The sequence below is a fragment of the Ovis canadensis genome, chromosome 1 (assembly GCF_042477335.2).
Source record: "Ovis canadensis isolate MfBH-ARS-UI-01 breed Bighorn chromosome 1, ARS-UI_OviCan_v2, whole genome shotgun sequence".
NCBI lineage: Eukaryota > Metazoa > Chordata > Mammalia > Artiodactyla > Bovidae > Ovis > Ovis canadensis.
This window is the reverse complement of record NC_091245.1, coordinates 15550376-15565999: the sequence shown is the minus strand read 5'-3', so window position 1 is coordinate 15565999 and position 15624 is coordinate 15550376. Positions and strand designations below refer to the sequence as shown.

Genomic DNA, 15624 nt, shown 5'->3' with positions numbered 1-15624 from the left:
AAATGTTTGTTTAGCAAACAAAAGAAAACTGACCAAGTTACACAGTGTACTCCAAAATGCACAGCTACTAAATGACAACAGGATTCAGATTGAAGTCTCTCCATCACCAAAGCCTATAATTACTACATCTCAGTGAAGTTAAAAATGAGATGATTATTATCTCCTCTTTATCTTGTCTGTGGGAATTCTTCAATCATAAACATATCAGGAATTATATATAAAGTCCCTGTTTTAAAAACAGTTTATAATCATACAAATTTTCCTATCTTATACTTGTGAACATTCTGTGAAAGCTTGAAAGATAGTTAACAGGTAACAACAGTGATATTCTTTCCCAAATACCACAATTATAAAGGGGCAGTTATATTTTTATTTGACAGTCTCCCTGAGTTCAACACTCACTACATAGAAATTAAGGTTATTTTGAGCTGTCACAGAAACTGTTTATAAAAACTAAGCCAGGGTCTCTTAGGAAAAGAAGAACTCACTTTAACTTTAGCTTTTATTTCTTCACTGTCCCCTTCTCCATCATTGCGGGGTTCCATGCCAGACTCCTCCTGGATGTCTCTGTTTAGTACAGAATACTCTTCTAGTAGAGTGTCAAACAAAACTATTCGCTTGTTCTTGAAGAAGCCATAAAAATAAGCATTGCTGTGGGAAGAGCGTTTAGATCCTAAGGAAAAGACAGTTCAAAGCATGGAAAATAATTAAAAAGTCTGGGGTCTTTTGGAGAGATGCCTAGAAACTGAATTACTGGAAAGGATGTTAACATTTTCAAATTGTTTAATACCTGAAGAATATTATATCAACATAAATCACCACCAGCAGTGGAGACTGTCTGTTTCTCTTCAGTCTTAACAACAAATATTTATGCTCATTGCAGCTTTCTAACAAAATAAATAAATAAATAAATAAAGCCTAAATATCCAATGGTCGTGAAATGATTCAATTATGATAAAGCTATGAGTTGGAATTTTAAGCAGCCAGAAAAAAACTATACTTTTAAAATATTTTAACAAGATAGGAAAAGCTCACCAACATACTGAAAAGGATATAAAACCTTGTGTATACAAAGTTCCATTACTGTTGTAAAAAAATGTACATGTAAAAGAAAAGCCTAACACAAACCTATTAAGAAATATATTAAAGTACTGAAGTGTTTATCACTGGCTTATAGAAACATGGATTTTTGTTCCCTCCTTTATACTTTCTTCTCTTCCAAAGCTATTAAAGTAAGTATGGCACCCCACTCCAGTACTCTTGCCTGGAGAATCCCATGGACGGAGGAGCCTGGTAGGCTGCAGTCCATGGGGTCGCTAAGAGTCAGACACGACTGAGTGACTTCACTTTCTCTTTTCACCTTCATGCACTGGAGAAGGAAATGGCAACCCACTCCAGTGTTCTTGCCTGGAGAATCCCAGGGACGGGGGAGCCTGATGGGCTGCCGTCTATGGGGTCGCACAGAGTCAGACACGACAAGCGACTTAGCAGCATACTTATTTAATCAGAAAAAATTAAAACTATCTTAAAATCAACTGGAAAAAAATGCCCTAAATTTTTAGTAGTGGCTAACAGTAGCTAAACTATGGTTAATATTTATTTTCTTTTTATTTTTCTTTATTTTCATTATATTTTATGTTCTGCCATGTGCAGTGAATTTATTGGTTAACAATAAACTTTAAGTTCCAATCTTGGCTCTGCCATGTATTATTTGTATAAATGCAAGAAACTTTCTTAATTTCTTTGAGCTTTATTTTCCTATTTATGATATGAGGCTAGGACTTTTTGGTTTGACTGCCTGGAAGTTAAGAGCCAAACATGTGGTCCAATATTATCAATGATATAGGATCTTAGCATCTGGAAAGTTGTATATCTGCATTTTATATTTCTATCTCATTTCTATCTTTCCTAATTTTTTAATTAATTTAAAAATATTTCTTAGAAGTTACCTAAAGTTATCTATGGAAGTAGGCAGATAAGCAAAACAAAATTAATGTCTTAGTATCTCCCACTGGCCCAAGGCTCTCAAAGTATGGCCCAAAGAATGCCTACACCAAAATCACCTACAGGTACTTGTTAGACATAAACGGTAGAAACATCCAGTAAGTCAAAATGTCTGGGAATGGGGCCAAGGAATCTTTTAACGGATTCTCCGGGGAATTCTTATACTCACTGAACTTTAAGACCATAAGCTCTTGTATCACTGTGCCTTGCATGTAGCATTTACTCAATAATGCTTGTTTACTGAATAGATTTATCGTACCATTTGAGGTATGAAGTAATGTATTTGAGAATTCTGAACACCAAAATGTCCTATGTGATTGTATGGCACTGCCAGCTGTCTCTTCATCTTTTGTTTGTGATGTCTTATCTTAATCAACCTCTCAGCAGCATCTGATACAGTTGACCATTCCCTCCTTGACACACTTTCTTCTCTTATCCCAAAAGAAACAACATCTTCTCCTCATTTTCTTCCTACCTCAGTGATCTCTCCTCCTCAGTCTCCTCTGCCCGCTCTTCCCCCTCAGCTGACCCTGACCTGAGTCCCCTTCTCTGAACGCCCTCATGCATAGAAGTATCTACATGCCAGATACTTTCCAGACCACTATGTCCAGCCCTAGCCTCTCCCTAGAACTCTGGACTCATATATCCAGCTGCCTATTTGACAAGCCTACATCTCCACAAGGATGTCTATAGTGCATCTTTGTTGTTTATATTCTCACCTGTCATTTTCTCCCTGACCAGGATTAAAATCCCCTTGCAGAGTTTAGGGAATTTAGCATCATGCAAGCCTTGTAAGAGACTGTTTCTCATTTAAGAAATCCAAAAAAGCTGGATAGTGCTTCCCCAGCCCAGTGCCCTGGCTCAGTCCATCAGATGCACCCACTGGGGACTCTGAATAGTAGCTAATTACACAAGGAAGCAGGGCAGGGCAGTGAGAAATTAATTCTGCAGGTGCTAGTGGGAGGGTGTTAGAGATGCAAACTGCTAAACTCCAGCAGCAGTGTCCTCACCAGACTGGTTCTTCAGGGTGATTCTGAGTTCCTAGTCTCCCAGTGAAGAGCCCATTTCCCAAGTTTGGCAAATTTAACTTTCCTATGACCTTGTGACTTATCAAATATTGTTTCAATAAGGAATTTTTCATGTTAAATTAACCATAGTTGGTTTCTATGGCTGACTTGCAATGAATTATTGCTTGTAGAACTCTGGTATGATATTGAATAGGTATCTCAAATTATAACACACCTAGCAGAACTTCAACTCTCACACACTTGTTCTTCTCCCAGTTTTCTTCCATCTCAGTAGCCTACCATTCATCCAACTGCTTAGGCCAAAAATCTAAGTCATTATCTTTGAGGTTTCTTGCTCCCTTATTCCTTTACATGTCATCTATTATCAAATTCCATCAACCCTACCTCTAAAACACATCCTCGATACACCCACTTCTCTCCATCAATTACTACTGTTGTGTGGTTCAGTCGCTAAACTGTGTCCAATTCCTTGCAACCCCATGGACTGTAGCCCACCAGGCTCCTCTGTCCATGGGACTTCCCAGGCAAGCATACTGGAGTGGGCTGCTATTTCTTCCTCCAGGGAATCTTTCTGATCCAGGGATCGAACCCAGGTCTCCTACACTGGCAGGTGGACTCTTTACCACTGATCCATCAGGATAGACTACTCTCGTCTAATTAACCATTCTCTCCTCCTGAACGGCACCAGCCTTCTGATTGCTCACCCTGCTTCTACTCTTGCCTCCCTACCAACTTCTCTATATGGCAACCTAAGATAGGTTAAAAAGTAAAAACCAAGGCTATGTCACTTTCCTGCCTAAAACCTTCCATAGCTTTATCTGTGGACTGAAAATTCAAGATTCTTATCCTGATTTACAAAGGCCTATGTAGTCTGACTCTTGCCTATGTCTCAGATTTTATGTCAAAACACTTTTCTGCCATGTGGCAGCCACACTGAACTTTTTTCTGTTTCTTGAAGAATCAAGCTCTGGACAGTCTCCCCATGGATGGCTCCTTACTTCAGATCTCAGTTTAAATTCATTTGCTTGGAGAAGTCTTGTCTAATGACCTAATCTAAAGTATCTACTCAGCCATTCTTCGTCATTTCACACCAGTTTAACTCTCTGTGCAGCACCTGCTCTCTGATATTTTCTGAGAGCAAGACTACTAGTTTTTCACTTGATTTTTCCTTTCAGTTTACAAATCCATAATATGTGTTACTACTGTTAGTGACAACATTCATTCACTCAAAATATTTTTGAGGATTATTACCATTACTAACAACAACAAAAATATGCATTACAGATGAGTACCTACTGTTTAGCAGAGGTAAGTTCCCCAAAGTCAAAAAGGGACTGTGTCATAGAACTAGAATTTAAACCCAAGCCTACTGGCTCCACAACCTGTCCTCTGAAATGCTACCCCCACCTCCTCAAATCTTGATTTTCCCATAAAGTCCCATAAAACCCTCCATAAAGCTTTCTCTATTTCAGCTAAAATCATATAGTACTGATAGTGTATTTCACATATCTTCTCAATTACCTCTATTGTCATAGCATCAGCATTCACATTTTCTGATTATAACTTAAGTGGTCAGCAACTTAGGTTGCTCCCTCAGTAAAAGTGCCTCAGAGATTGTTCTACTATACTCATCATTGTGCTACTAGTTTAATATTAATTAAAAGAATAATAATCTCAGAGGCTAAAGTAGTATGCATTGGTTTATTTTTCTACCATTTCCCCACAGACATGTTCCAGTTGTGCCTTCAGCTGGCCACCAAATGTCTAAGATTTCTTTACTCTTCTGGTCACTGTTAATTCATCTTTCCTTGATGAAAGACTCCTTGAGACTTTAGCAGTCTTACACAAGCTAACATAGATAGCTTAACTCTCAGAAGTAGCCATCAGAAAAGCAGAATATAACTAATACAAAGTACTCAGTGGTACCAGCCTTGGGTAATTTGCAGGTGAAATCAGAGTCTAGCAGAACACTGGAAGTCTTCTTGGGGGAGATAAAGCCAATAACACTGGTTTTGTTTCCAAGCGCCCAAACCAGTGCCAACGGATCTGACAAAGCCAGAGTCCAGTTCCATTACCTAAAGAAGCCAGGTAGGTAACAGGAGTGAATAAATCAGTCTAGTATCATGACATAACAAGGAGTGAAGAAGGCCTCGGCCCAGAATGAACAAAACTGTAAAGCCAAACAAACGCAGCTAGAGGCAAGAGCAGGATTTGGCATCAGGCCACCAGTTTCTATCCCTGGACTATGGTATCAACTCTTATAAATCTTCAAAAGCCAAAGTGGAAAATCTAATCTTTAAATAACAAAAACAAACAACCCCCCAAAAAACCAACTGATGCGCTCTTTTATTAAAGTTTTAAGAATAAAGTACTCAACTAAAACAAATTACTCAAATAAAACCTTCTTACCCCAGGGAGCCTTACCTTCAACAACATACACCTTAGTCAAAGGGAAGTCAATACTCTTCGCCATGACTTCGATTTCTTGTTTCAGCTTTCCCTCAGGAAGAGGGGTGAATTTGTCAAATAAAGGGGCAATGTAATCAGCATAGATGGTGACAAGCACCTGGAAAGCAAATGTTAGAACAACCTGATTATGTCCTTAAAGAGAAACAACTCACTATACAAATTCAATACAGAAACAATTATGTAATCCCCAGCCCTGAAAACAGGGACCTTATCTTATTTGTTCTGGTATCCCCAGCCCCAAATGGTACCAGACAGTAAGCACTTAATATGTGTTTGATGAAATAAATAAAAATGAGTAATCCCTAGATGATAATAATTAAGAAGCCAAATGGTCTGTTCAAAACTACCTTGGGTATTTCTGACACTTCATAAGCCCATCATAACTTGGAATTCTTTCAGGGTAATCATAATAGACTTAAAGCGTTTGCTAAAAAAAGAACTACTAGAGCTTAATTTGCCTGCTAACACTAATGACTTGCAGTTCACAATGGTACACAGTGGCTGAAACAGCACCTCTTTAAGCATTTTGGGAGCATCTCTTGTGCTCTCTCTCCTCTCATTTCAATTAGCCATACAACATATATTTATAAGTCCAACTAGCACCCGTTTTGCAGTTATAATCCACTGGCTGGAAGTGAAGCGATGAGCATCATGGTAACCTCATCATGAGTGCAGCTGAAGAGCTGATAGGTGGTATTTTCTGGGGGCTGTTAATAGGCCATTTTGATTGTGTTGTACGTAGTGTTTGTGCCATGAAGCAGTTTAGAATTTGGGAAAGAGAAGAGGAAAAGAAGACATGAGGCAGGGAGAATGGGGGAGAGGAGAGGAAGAAGGGGAGGGAGGAGGATGAGAAGAAAGAAGAGGGAGCTGGGGGGAGAAAAGGGAGGAGACAGGGAGAAGGGAGGGGCACAGGGGACAGAGAAGAAGAGGCAGAGGGAAAAGGGAAGAAGGAGGAAGGGAAAGGCAGGGAAGGAGGGCAGAAGAAAGCAAATACGGTTACGCTTTCTTCTTCTTATCCCACTTACATCTATTCTCTCTTCAAAATATCCACGGTTTTTAGACACTGGAGCTCAGTCAAAGGTCATCAAAATTGTCAGTCATCACTCTGGTGGCAACTCACAAATGCACAGCCCCAAACTGCCTGACAACTGGATAATCAAAAGTAACTAACAACTAGCTTCTAGAATTTGTAAGAGTCAGTATAAGGAGAGGAAAATCTATGGTCAGAGTCAGCTCTCCTATTTCTATAGCTAAAAGCAGAAAACAAAAGGGGAATTTATATGAGTACTTATTTATATTTCTTCTGCTTCTTAAGAACCGTACAGATGCTAACAAAGATTAAATCACAGTTATCCCATCAAGGTACGCTTTGTAAAAGAAAATCGAAACAAATATTTCACTCACCAGAGACACAACTAGCGTGAATAGCCAGGCATAAATAAAAAAATAGTCTCCCCCAATTTTAATAATGTAAAGTAGAAGTGAAGATACAGGTAATAAAATGCACTGAGTCACAACAAATTTCTTGATTGCATCTTTCATGAAGAACCCCAAAGTCTGAAAAAATAAAAAGTCATCACAAGAAACTAAGAAACTGCTTTTTAAAATAATCAGTGAATAGAAAGGATACATTATTAAAGCAATTTTAAAAATGAAAAGGCAGTCATATAAAGACTATATGACAACAGGTAGCCTAAGACAATACATCAATGCCTTGCATTTTACAATTTAAAATAAACTTGTTTAAATGTTATTAGCTAAAAAACACTAGATGTTAGTAGAAGAGTTTATGGCAAGACCTTAAACTATGATCTTTACCATATCTGCAGTTCCTTTTTCCTAGATTAATTCATGCTGTAAAATAGCAAATTGTTGTTGTTGTCAGTCACTCAGTTGTGCCCAATGGGGTCCAGTTTGTGACCCCATGGACTGTAGCCTGGCAGGTTCCTCTGTCCATGGGATTGTCCAGGCAAGAATACTGGAGTGGGTTGCCATTTCCTTCTCCAAAACAGCAAATTATGTTTTAATTACTACCAGCAGAGGACAAAAGCACAAAAGATCTTCACACTGAAAAGAGAACATTGTATTCTTTATTTTACCTGTTGATTGAAACCATGTTTTTCTTCTATCACAAAAGTATTATAAAGACTCCATGGCAAACCAGTCAATGCACTGAAAAGTGTAGCCAGCAGCAGAAACACCAAGGACTGAGTGATCTAAACACAAGAGAAAAAAGGCAGTTTTTAAATATTAATTGATTCCTCAAACAAATTACTAGGCAACAAGTCAATGAGTATACACTAAGTACTTACTATAACTAGAGCAATGTGCTTGATTCTATGGCTAACACAAGGTCTAAAACATCACCTCCACCCTCGGCTTATTTGTAAGATGGGGAGGCAATAAAATACTTCTTTAATCACACAGGCACCATATGAAAGTTAACTTGAAGTCATACAGACAAAATGGTTAAAAGAACTTAAAAATGAGAGACAGCCACATATGCTGATGAATTCAGGAGGCTTACAAAGCTGATGAGACTGGGAGTGCTACTCTGAAGAAAGAGATAAATTAGTGGAACAGAAGAGACAGAGGAATTCCACAGAATCTGTAAAAGCAAGGAGAAAGAAAAGAGCACTCTGAAAGCAAAAGATGACAAGACGATGGGCCTGGAGAAACACAATGGGGCATCAGAAAAGCTGGGCCAGGGCAGGTGGGGCAGAGTGTGCTGAAATTTTCACAGAGCCCAAATCCAACAGAGACAGTTGTTCTCAAGGATTCCTTTCATTGCCTTTACAACAGATCCTTAGGAAATTAAAAGCTAAGAACTGCCTCATTTCTCTCACAAATGTTTTCCTAAGACAGTGGAAGACAAGGACTAATTAGCACAAAGGGACTTGTGGGGATGGGGAAAGGGCACTGAAGCAAACAGAACCCTCTCTTTCCCTCCCACCACATTATCACTCCCCCTCTTCCTCCCCAGTGGACAACTGAATTCTTTTTTAAAAAACATTAATTAATTTTTTGCTATGCTGGGTCCTCACTGATGCGTGAGTTTTTCTCTAGCTGCCGTGAGCAGGGGCTACTCTCCAGTTGCAGTGTGCGGGTTTCTCAATGCAGGGGCTTCTCTTGTGGAGCACAGGCTACAGGGCTTGCAGGCTTCAGCAGCTGCAGCAGGCAGACTCAATAGTTGCAGCTCACTGGCTCTAGAGTACAGGCTCAATAGTTGTGGTACTTGGGCTTAGTTGCCCCAAGGCATGTGGGATCTTCCTGGACTAGGATTAAACCTGGGTCTCCTACACTGGCAGGCAGATTCTTATCCAATGTGCCACCAGGGAAGCCCCTAAAACTGAATTCTTTTAAATGGGAGTATACCACCAAAGCATATTTGATTTGTCAGTAAAGATGTAGCCACTATGTTTCTAAACATAGAAAAAGGGAGAAGGGAAGAGGAAGAAAGGAGATTTGGCTACAACATGCAGGTGATTCATTTCAGCATTTGTCCCCAAATGGGAAATGAGATATTAAAAAACAAACAAACAAAACAGATTCCAGGACCTTCTTTAAAATTACTGAGTCAGAATCCCATCTTCAAAAAATATAACCATATTAAATAACAGCAAGTAACATAATCTTGGTATAGGATATGCTTGCTGCAACTTCTGAAGCTCAAAAGCTCCAGAGCCCATGTGCCACAACTAGAGAGTCTGGGTGCTGCCAAAAAGATCCCGCGTGTGATGTAACCAAATAATTAATTAATTAATAAGTCTAACTCCCTAATCACTGGGCTTATTTCCCCCTTAAACACTATGATTCCAAGGGTGTTTTAAATTATTTTGCCTTAAACACTAAAACAGCCAGCACCATTCCCTGACTATTATCAATCCCTCCCCTTGCAATCCATCCTATATACACATCAGATGAATCTAAAAATGCAACTTCTCTACTTAAAAAATTTGTAATGGCTCTAAAAGACTGCAAACTCATTACGCTTTTAACGATTTTCATAATCCAATCCCCAAATGCTACTTTTCACTACGCTTTTCTAAGACCCTTCTACTCCTAACAGATAACTGTAAGCTAGCGTTTAGAAAGATGATTGAGTTAAGGAAGATATTAATACTCTAGTTGAAAAAAGGAGGTGTGACAGTCACACTGGGAAAACTGGAGAATACACAAACACTCAGGACCTTTTCTCAGAAGAACCCTAATTCTAACTCAGAAAGGAGAAAACATCTTAGAAACAAGATCTACTGGGCAGTGAGGGGAAAGGGTTTTGACTTATAGCTTCTCAAAGGCAACAAGATCTGGGCTCTAGCCCCATAAGTGAATAACTTAAGGTTCCAGGACACAGAACATTATAAAGTCCTGCGCCATGAGGGTGGAGTGATCCAGACCAAAATGGCCTGATGGCACACTTCACCTCTTGTCTGAGATGAACCTACTCATTCCAGCTCATATTTATAACAAGGGAACAGAACTCTGGAGCATTCTGAGTCTTTAAGTTGAGCACTTGCTGGAAAAGGCTGGGCCAAATCTCACTGTCAAAAAGTAAGGACGCTAATCATGAGGCCACTTGTCGGTATTCTTGAAAGCAGAAAAGTGAGTGCAAGTCACTCAGTCGTGTCTGACTCTTTGCAACCCCCTGGACTATACAGTCCATGGAATTCTCTAGGCCAGTTTACTGGAGTGGATGCCTTTCCCTTCTCCAGGGGACCTTCCCATCCCAGGGACTGAACCTAGGTCTCCCACAATGCAGGCGGATTCTTTACCAACAGAGCTATCAGGGAATCCCGGAAAGCAGAAAGTCCTGTTGAAAAACACACTACCTATGCCTAAGGATATGTTGAGGTCCACTTAGTTCTCTTCTTTTTTTAGTGAAGAAATTGGTCTTCATTATATAAGAATTACATGCTCATTACTAAATTTTCTTAAGAGATAACCAAAAATAAGGAAATAAAAATTGCCAAAATTCTCTCCAGAGGAAACTACTTTTCAAATTTTGGTATGTACTAGTTCAGGTTTCTTATAGATGTGAAACCTGTCTACAACAATGGACACCTCTATATGCAATCAAGAAAAATTGAACCACCTTAAATATTCATCACTAGGACACTAGTTATATGAAAAATCTGAATGGACATTCACATACTTTTACTTTCATATGCTGCTTCATTACTGACTTTTCCATTCAACAATAAGTTATATGAAATAATAGTACAATAATATTTTCTCCCTGTCCAACTGGCAAAAATAAGAATATCATGTATATAACAAGTACTATTGGGATCCAAGAAAGAGGTATTTTAGTACTTCATACACTATGAAAAAACATAAAGCAAGAAGAGTTGTTTTAGGTAAGAATTTGGTCAGCTCTTCCCTCTATACCATGTACGTTAGATGTGAATTTCAATACCAATCTTTCCCTCCTCTACTCTTTTTTAAGCGTTTACTCATCTGACTGCATCAGGTCTTAGCGGTGGCCCACAGGCTCTTTGTTGCAGCCTGCAGGCTTCTCTCCAGTTGCAGCACACGGGCTTCAGAGCACACGGGCTCTCAGCTGTGTCACATACAGGCTTAGCTGCTTCGTGACATGTGAGATCTTCCCAGAGCAGGGGTGGAACCCAAGTCCCCTCCATTGGAAGGCAGACTCTTAACCACTGAGCCACCAGGGAAGTCCCTATACTTTCACCTTTGTTGGCCAACTCCCTCTTTCAGTGATCCATCTTTGTGAAATGTCAGGTGGGTTTACAGCTGGGAGACAGGAGACAACACAACTGCACACTCCGAATCACTGAACAGCACCTGGGCAGCGACCAGCCACTGGCAGAATTTGAAGAGTGATGTGATCAGTCACTATATGAGCATCTGTTATTTGCACAGTGATCTGTGAACTGAAGAGCTAGCAAGGAACTTGTACTTTATGCAGTGACGCACATAACATATTGTGGTAAGTGAAATTTGAAACTGCTGAGGGGCTGGTGTTATTAACTAAACCAGGGAAACTGAAATGTGTGTATATCAGAATGGTACAGAGTGAGGACTGCTGCCAGTACCAGGCACCCATCAAAGAAAATGAAGATCTATATATAGACAGAAAGAGAGCTCTAAAACATTGTTAAATGCAAGGATAATGTCTAAGAACATTATATAAAAAGCTTTGTTAAGGTAAGGAATATTTTTATATGTATGTATATAGATTGGGTTCATTAATTCAACAAATATTTATGAAGTACCTACACTGTGACTAGCACTGTTCTAGGCACAAGTCACAGCAGTGAAGAAAATATGTAAGGTCTCTGTCCCCTTATAACCTAAAAGTTTTGTCAGGGTGATAGATCAAAAGTAAACAAATAAACAATAAGATAAATGGAGGGCTTCCCTGGTGGCTCAGACAGTAGAGATAAATGCAGACAGTGGTAAATGCATTTGTAAAGAAAATAAAATAAGGTGATGTGCTTCACTAAAGAGTGACAGAAGGATGATGTTTTAGCTCATAGTGGTCAAAGAAGGCCTCTTAGGAACCGGTCATGTTTACAGAAAACCACCTTAAACGGTTTACAAAACAATGCAGAGAACAAGCAAGTAAAAAGCAATAGTGCAATGGCAGGTCAGGACATGTCTACCAAAATACTGAGATATCACAGGAAGAGGAGGTCTTAAAAAGAGTTTGGCTTCCTTAGAAAATGGTATACAAAAAGCGATGCAGGATGAGCTGAATTAAAGCCCAAGGTACCTACACATGTCATGTTGAAGAGATGCATCATTTCACATAAACAGGAAGGAGAGAACAGACCAATTACCGAGAAAAAGTCAAAAACAGTGTCCCAGCATCCATTATAGGCAAAGTCTCAGGTCTAAGGCTTTGATTCCAACACTGTACCTAAAATTCCCAGAAGAAGTGGGCTGCCAACTCAAGGAGCTCAGTGGAGATACTAGGAGATACATTCTGTCTCTGTTGAAAGTATCTGCTATACATGTGTAGCACAGGGATCTGCTTAGCACAAGTTCAACAAAATTCATGCTTCACTTTTCACTGATTGCACAGAGCAGTTTCTAAGAATCAGCTGCCTACCCAGAGGCTACACTACCTAGCTCCCTTGCATCTGAGACTAAATGACTGGTTCACCAATGAAATGTGAATGCCAAGGACAGGTATCACTTCGGAGCCAAGGAGTTAAGAAGGGGATGCACCTTCCCCACCCTCTCATCCCTTCTGCCTGCTGGATGCAGAGAACACAGGTGCACTTAGGCAGTGGCAGAGCCATATAAGAAGAGACTGGGTCTCTGGCTTACCACATAAAAGGATGTCACCTGTTGACTCCCCAAATACTCACACTGGACTATTATGTCATTGAGAAATAAACTACTGTGATAAGCCATTGAAATTCTGGAGTTTACTACAGTAATGTACATTATCTTAACGTAAGTGGATGAGAACTACACAGAGAAGCCTTCATTAAGTAGAAGCCAAAAAATTAACTTGAGTAGAAAGCTGGCCAAGGAAGAAGAAAAGACTGACAAATATATGCTAATGAATGACATACCTCATATTCTGGTCCAAAGCCAGCATAACCACAGAAGCGCCCTGAGAGTCTCCAGAGGTACGGAATTCCTCCAAAGAGAAGAATAAGCTGTAAAACAAAGCATATGTTGGTCACATTCAGGCAGTACTAGAAACTACCATATGAGAGTATGTTAAAAAAAAAAAGAGAGAGAGACTTATCTTATTTAGGATAAAATACACATTTAGACAAATAGAAACCAACTGAGATACTAAGGTTAGACCATTAAGCAAAAGTTTTTCACCTATACATTTTATATGGATGAATTGTATATGTTATTTTATCTCAATAAAGCTGTTTAGAGAGAGAGAGGAAAAAAAAAAAACTTTTATCAAAAGACCTCAAAAGATCTTAAGAATCAGGAACTAAGCTTAGCATGACTGAGTCAACTTATCAAAAATCCTATGAGTGACAGAAATGGGATTTAAGCCAGGCTCTATGGCTCCATAACTGGTTTCTCCTTGAAAGGAAACAGCTCTATTGGTTAGGACAAAGTTTTAGTATTGGTGTAACTAAACATGTCCACCTACCAAACTGGGGGACAGAACAGGCTATCAGAGCCATCTCTGGATAGGAAAAAGTGAATCCTGAGGAGGGAATCAGGGTTTCACAGGAGTAGGTCCCTTTCTCAGCACCACCCTTTGTCTTGAGCAGATAAAGTGAACAGAGATATTCACCAGACCAACAAGACATATGAATGAGGGAGCAGCTTTTAAAAATGTGAAAAGAATATATGCTTACGAAACATGACTTCTCACAACAGATACCAAGTTTGTGGAAGCATTTTGGCCAAGAGGAGTCAATATATTGTTTTTTCACCCATGGAGCCTTGGAAACACAATGATCATACTCCTTGGTTAGAAGCAAAATATTCCCATCCATTCAGACATGGTTCCTTGTGGCTTTGAGAATTTGGGGCATTATCATATATTGCACAGGTGTTCTTCCAATCCACTTTCCATTTTTATATATGTATCCATAAATAACATAGTGGTTTGGTGCTAGTGGTATTGTTGTTTAGTTGCTAAGTCATGCCTGACTCTGTCTGACCCCACAGACTGCAGTCTGCCAGGCTACTCTGTCCATGGGATTTCCCAGGCAAGAATACTAGGGTGGGTTGCCATTTCCTTCTCCATGAGATCTTCTCAACCCAGGGATCAAACCTGCATCTCCTGCCTGGCAGGAGGATTCTTCACCACTGGAGCCACCAGGGAAGCCTAATATAGTGGTTTACCTATGCTTTCTAAGAATATATATAACTGAGATCATATTGTATTTATCATTCTACAACTTGCTTTTTACACTCCACATCTTTTTAGATCCATATGTGGTGAGTTTTAACTTTATTTGGCATTATCAGCCTGTTCTCTAAAGTGTTTATACCAAATTATACCCCCATTAGAGCATTCCTGTTTTCCCCACTCTCTCTCTCATACTTGATCTACTCATCTTTCAGATTTTTATAAGTATTTATCTGGCTGCCTCAAGTCTTAGCTGCAGCACGTGGGATCTTTTGTTGCGGCACATGGGCTCAATAGTTATGCTGTATGGCCTTAGCTGCCCAGGGGCATGTGAGATCTTAGTTCCCCAACCAGGGATCGAACTCACATTCCCTGCAGTGCAAGGCGGATTCTTAACCACTGGACCACGAGAGAAGGCCCCATCTTTTGGAGTTTTACCAGTATGCAGGGGATTGATATAATACCATAGGTTTCAAATATAGTCTTTGGAACAGCATCAGCATCGTCTGGGAATCTGTTAGAAATACGTCTCCGGCTCCACCTTAAAACCAGAATCAGAAACTGGGAGAGGGGCCCAAGAGTCAGTCTCCAGTTGTATGTGATATACAACCAAAGTCTGAAAATCACTATTTTAATAAACTGCTTTTTAAAAGTAAGGCCCCCTTAACTCTATAGCCATCATTTCCATTTTAACTCACTCAATCCTGGATATAAACTATTTTCCCAGAGGACATGCTCTGGCACCACTCTGTGTGGTATGTGCTCCACTTGTTGAACTAATTGACTTGGAATGGCATTTCCTTCATCCTATTCTCAATACTAATAAATAATGCAGAATTAAGGATTTATAATGCTTTGGGGAAAAGACTGGAACACCTATGATTAAAAGTCCAGCTTTTAAGTAAGTATCAAGGGTAGCTTTAATATGAACTCTGAATGCATTTGGAAACAGCTATTGCCAATGTTGTTTAGCATGCTTTGGGGAACGAAAAACAAAACACAGCCAACAGTAAAGTTTCTCTGTATAGACAGGATGTCCTTTAAAAAGAACTAAAGATGCCAAGAAAGACAAGTCACCTGCTTCCACATATATTATTTCACTAAAGTCTTGAAAAGCAGCCAGGCTAGGGAGCACAGTAATCTCTGTCTTATAGATAAGGCGGCTCACACACAGAAATGTGAAAGTAACTTGCCCAGAGAAACCCAGTGACTAAGTCATTGCTTTGTGTTGAGCACTGTACTAATTGCTTCATTTATCTTATCTTACTCAGTCCTTGCCACAAATCATATGAAATACGATATTAATCTATCTGCTTC

At 39.5% G+C, this 15624-nt stretch overlaps 1 protein-coding gene across 1 annotated transcript in view; it reads right to left on the bottom strand.

The window, feature by feature from the left end:
* ZMPSTE24 (zinc metallopeptidase STE24) overlaps positions 1 to 15624 on the bottom strand; it is a 45533-nt gene that overhangs the window by 21661 nt on the left and 8248 nt on the right. Inside the window, exons 3-7 of the mRNA XM_069587174.1 lie at positions 13049 to 13135; positions 7601 to 7717; positions 6906 to 7058; positions 5457 to 5598; positions 489 to 673 (exon numbers count right to left, since the gene is read on the bottom strand). Coding sequence (XP_069443275.1) covers positions 489 to 673; positions 5457 to 5598; positions 6906 to 7058; positions 7601 to 7717; positions 13049 to 13135 — 684 coding nt within the window. The remainder of the gene's footprint in view (positions 1 to 488; positions 674 to 5456; positions 5599 to 6905; positions 7059 to 7600; positions 7718 to 13048; positions 13136 to 15624) is intronic.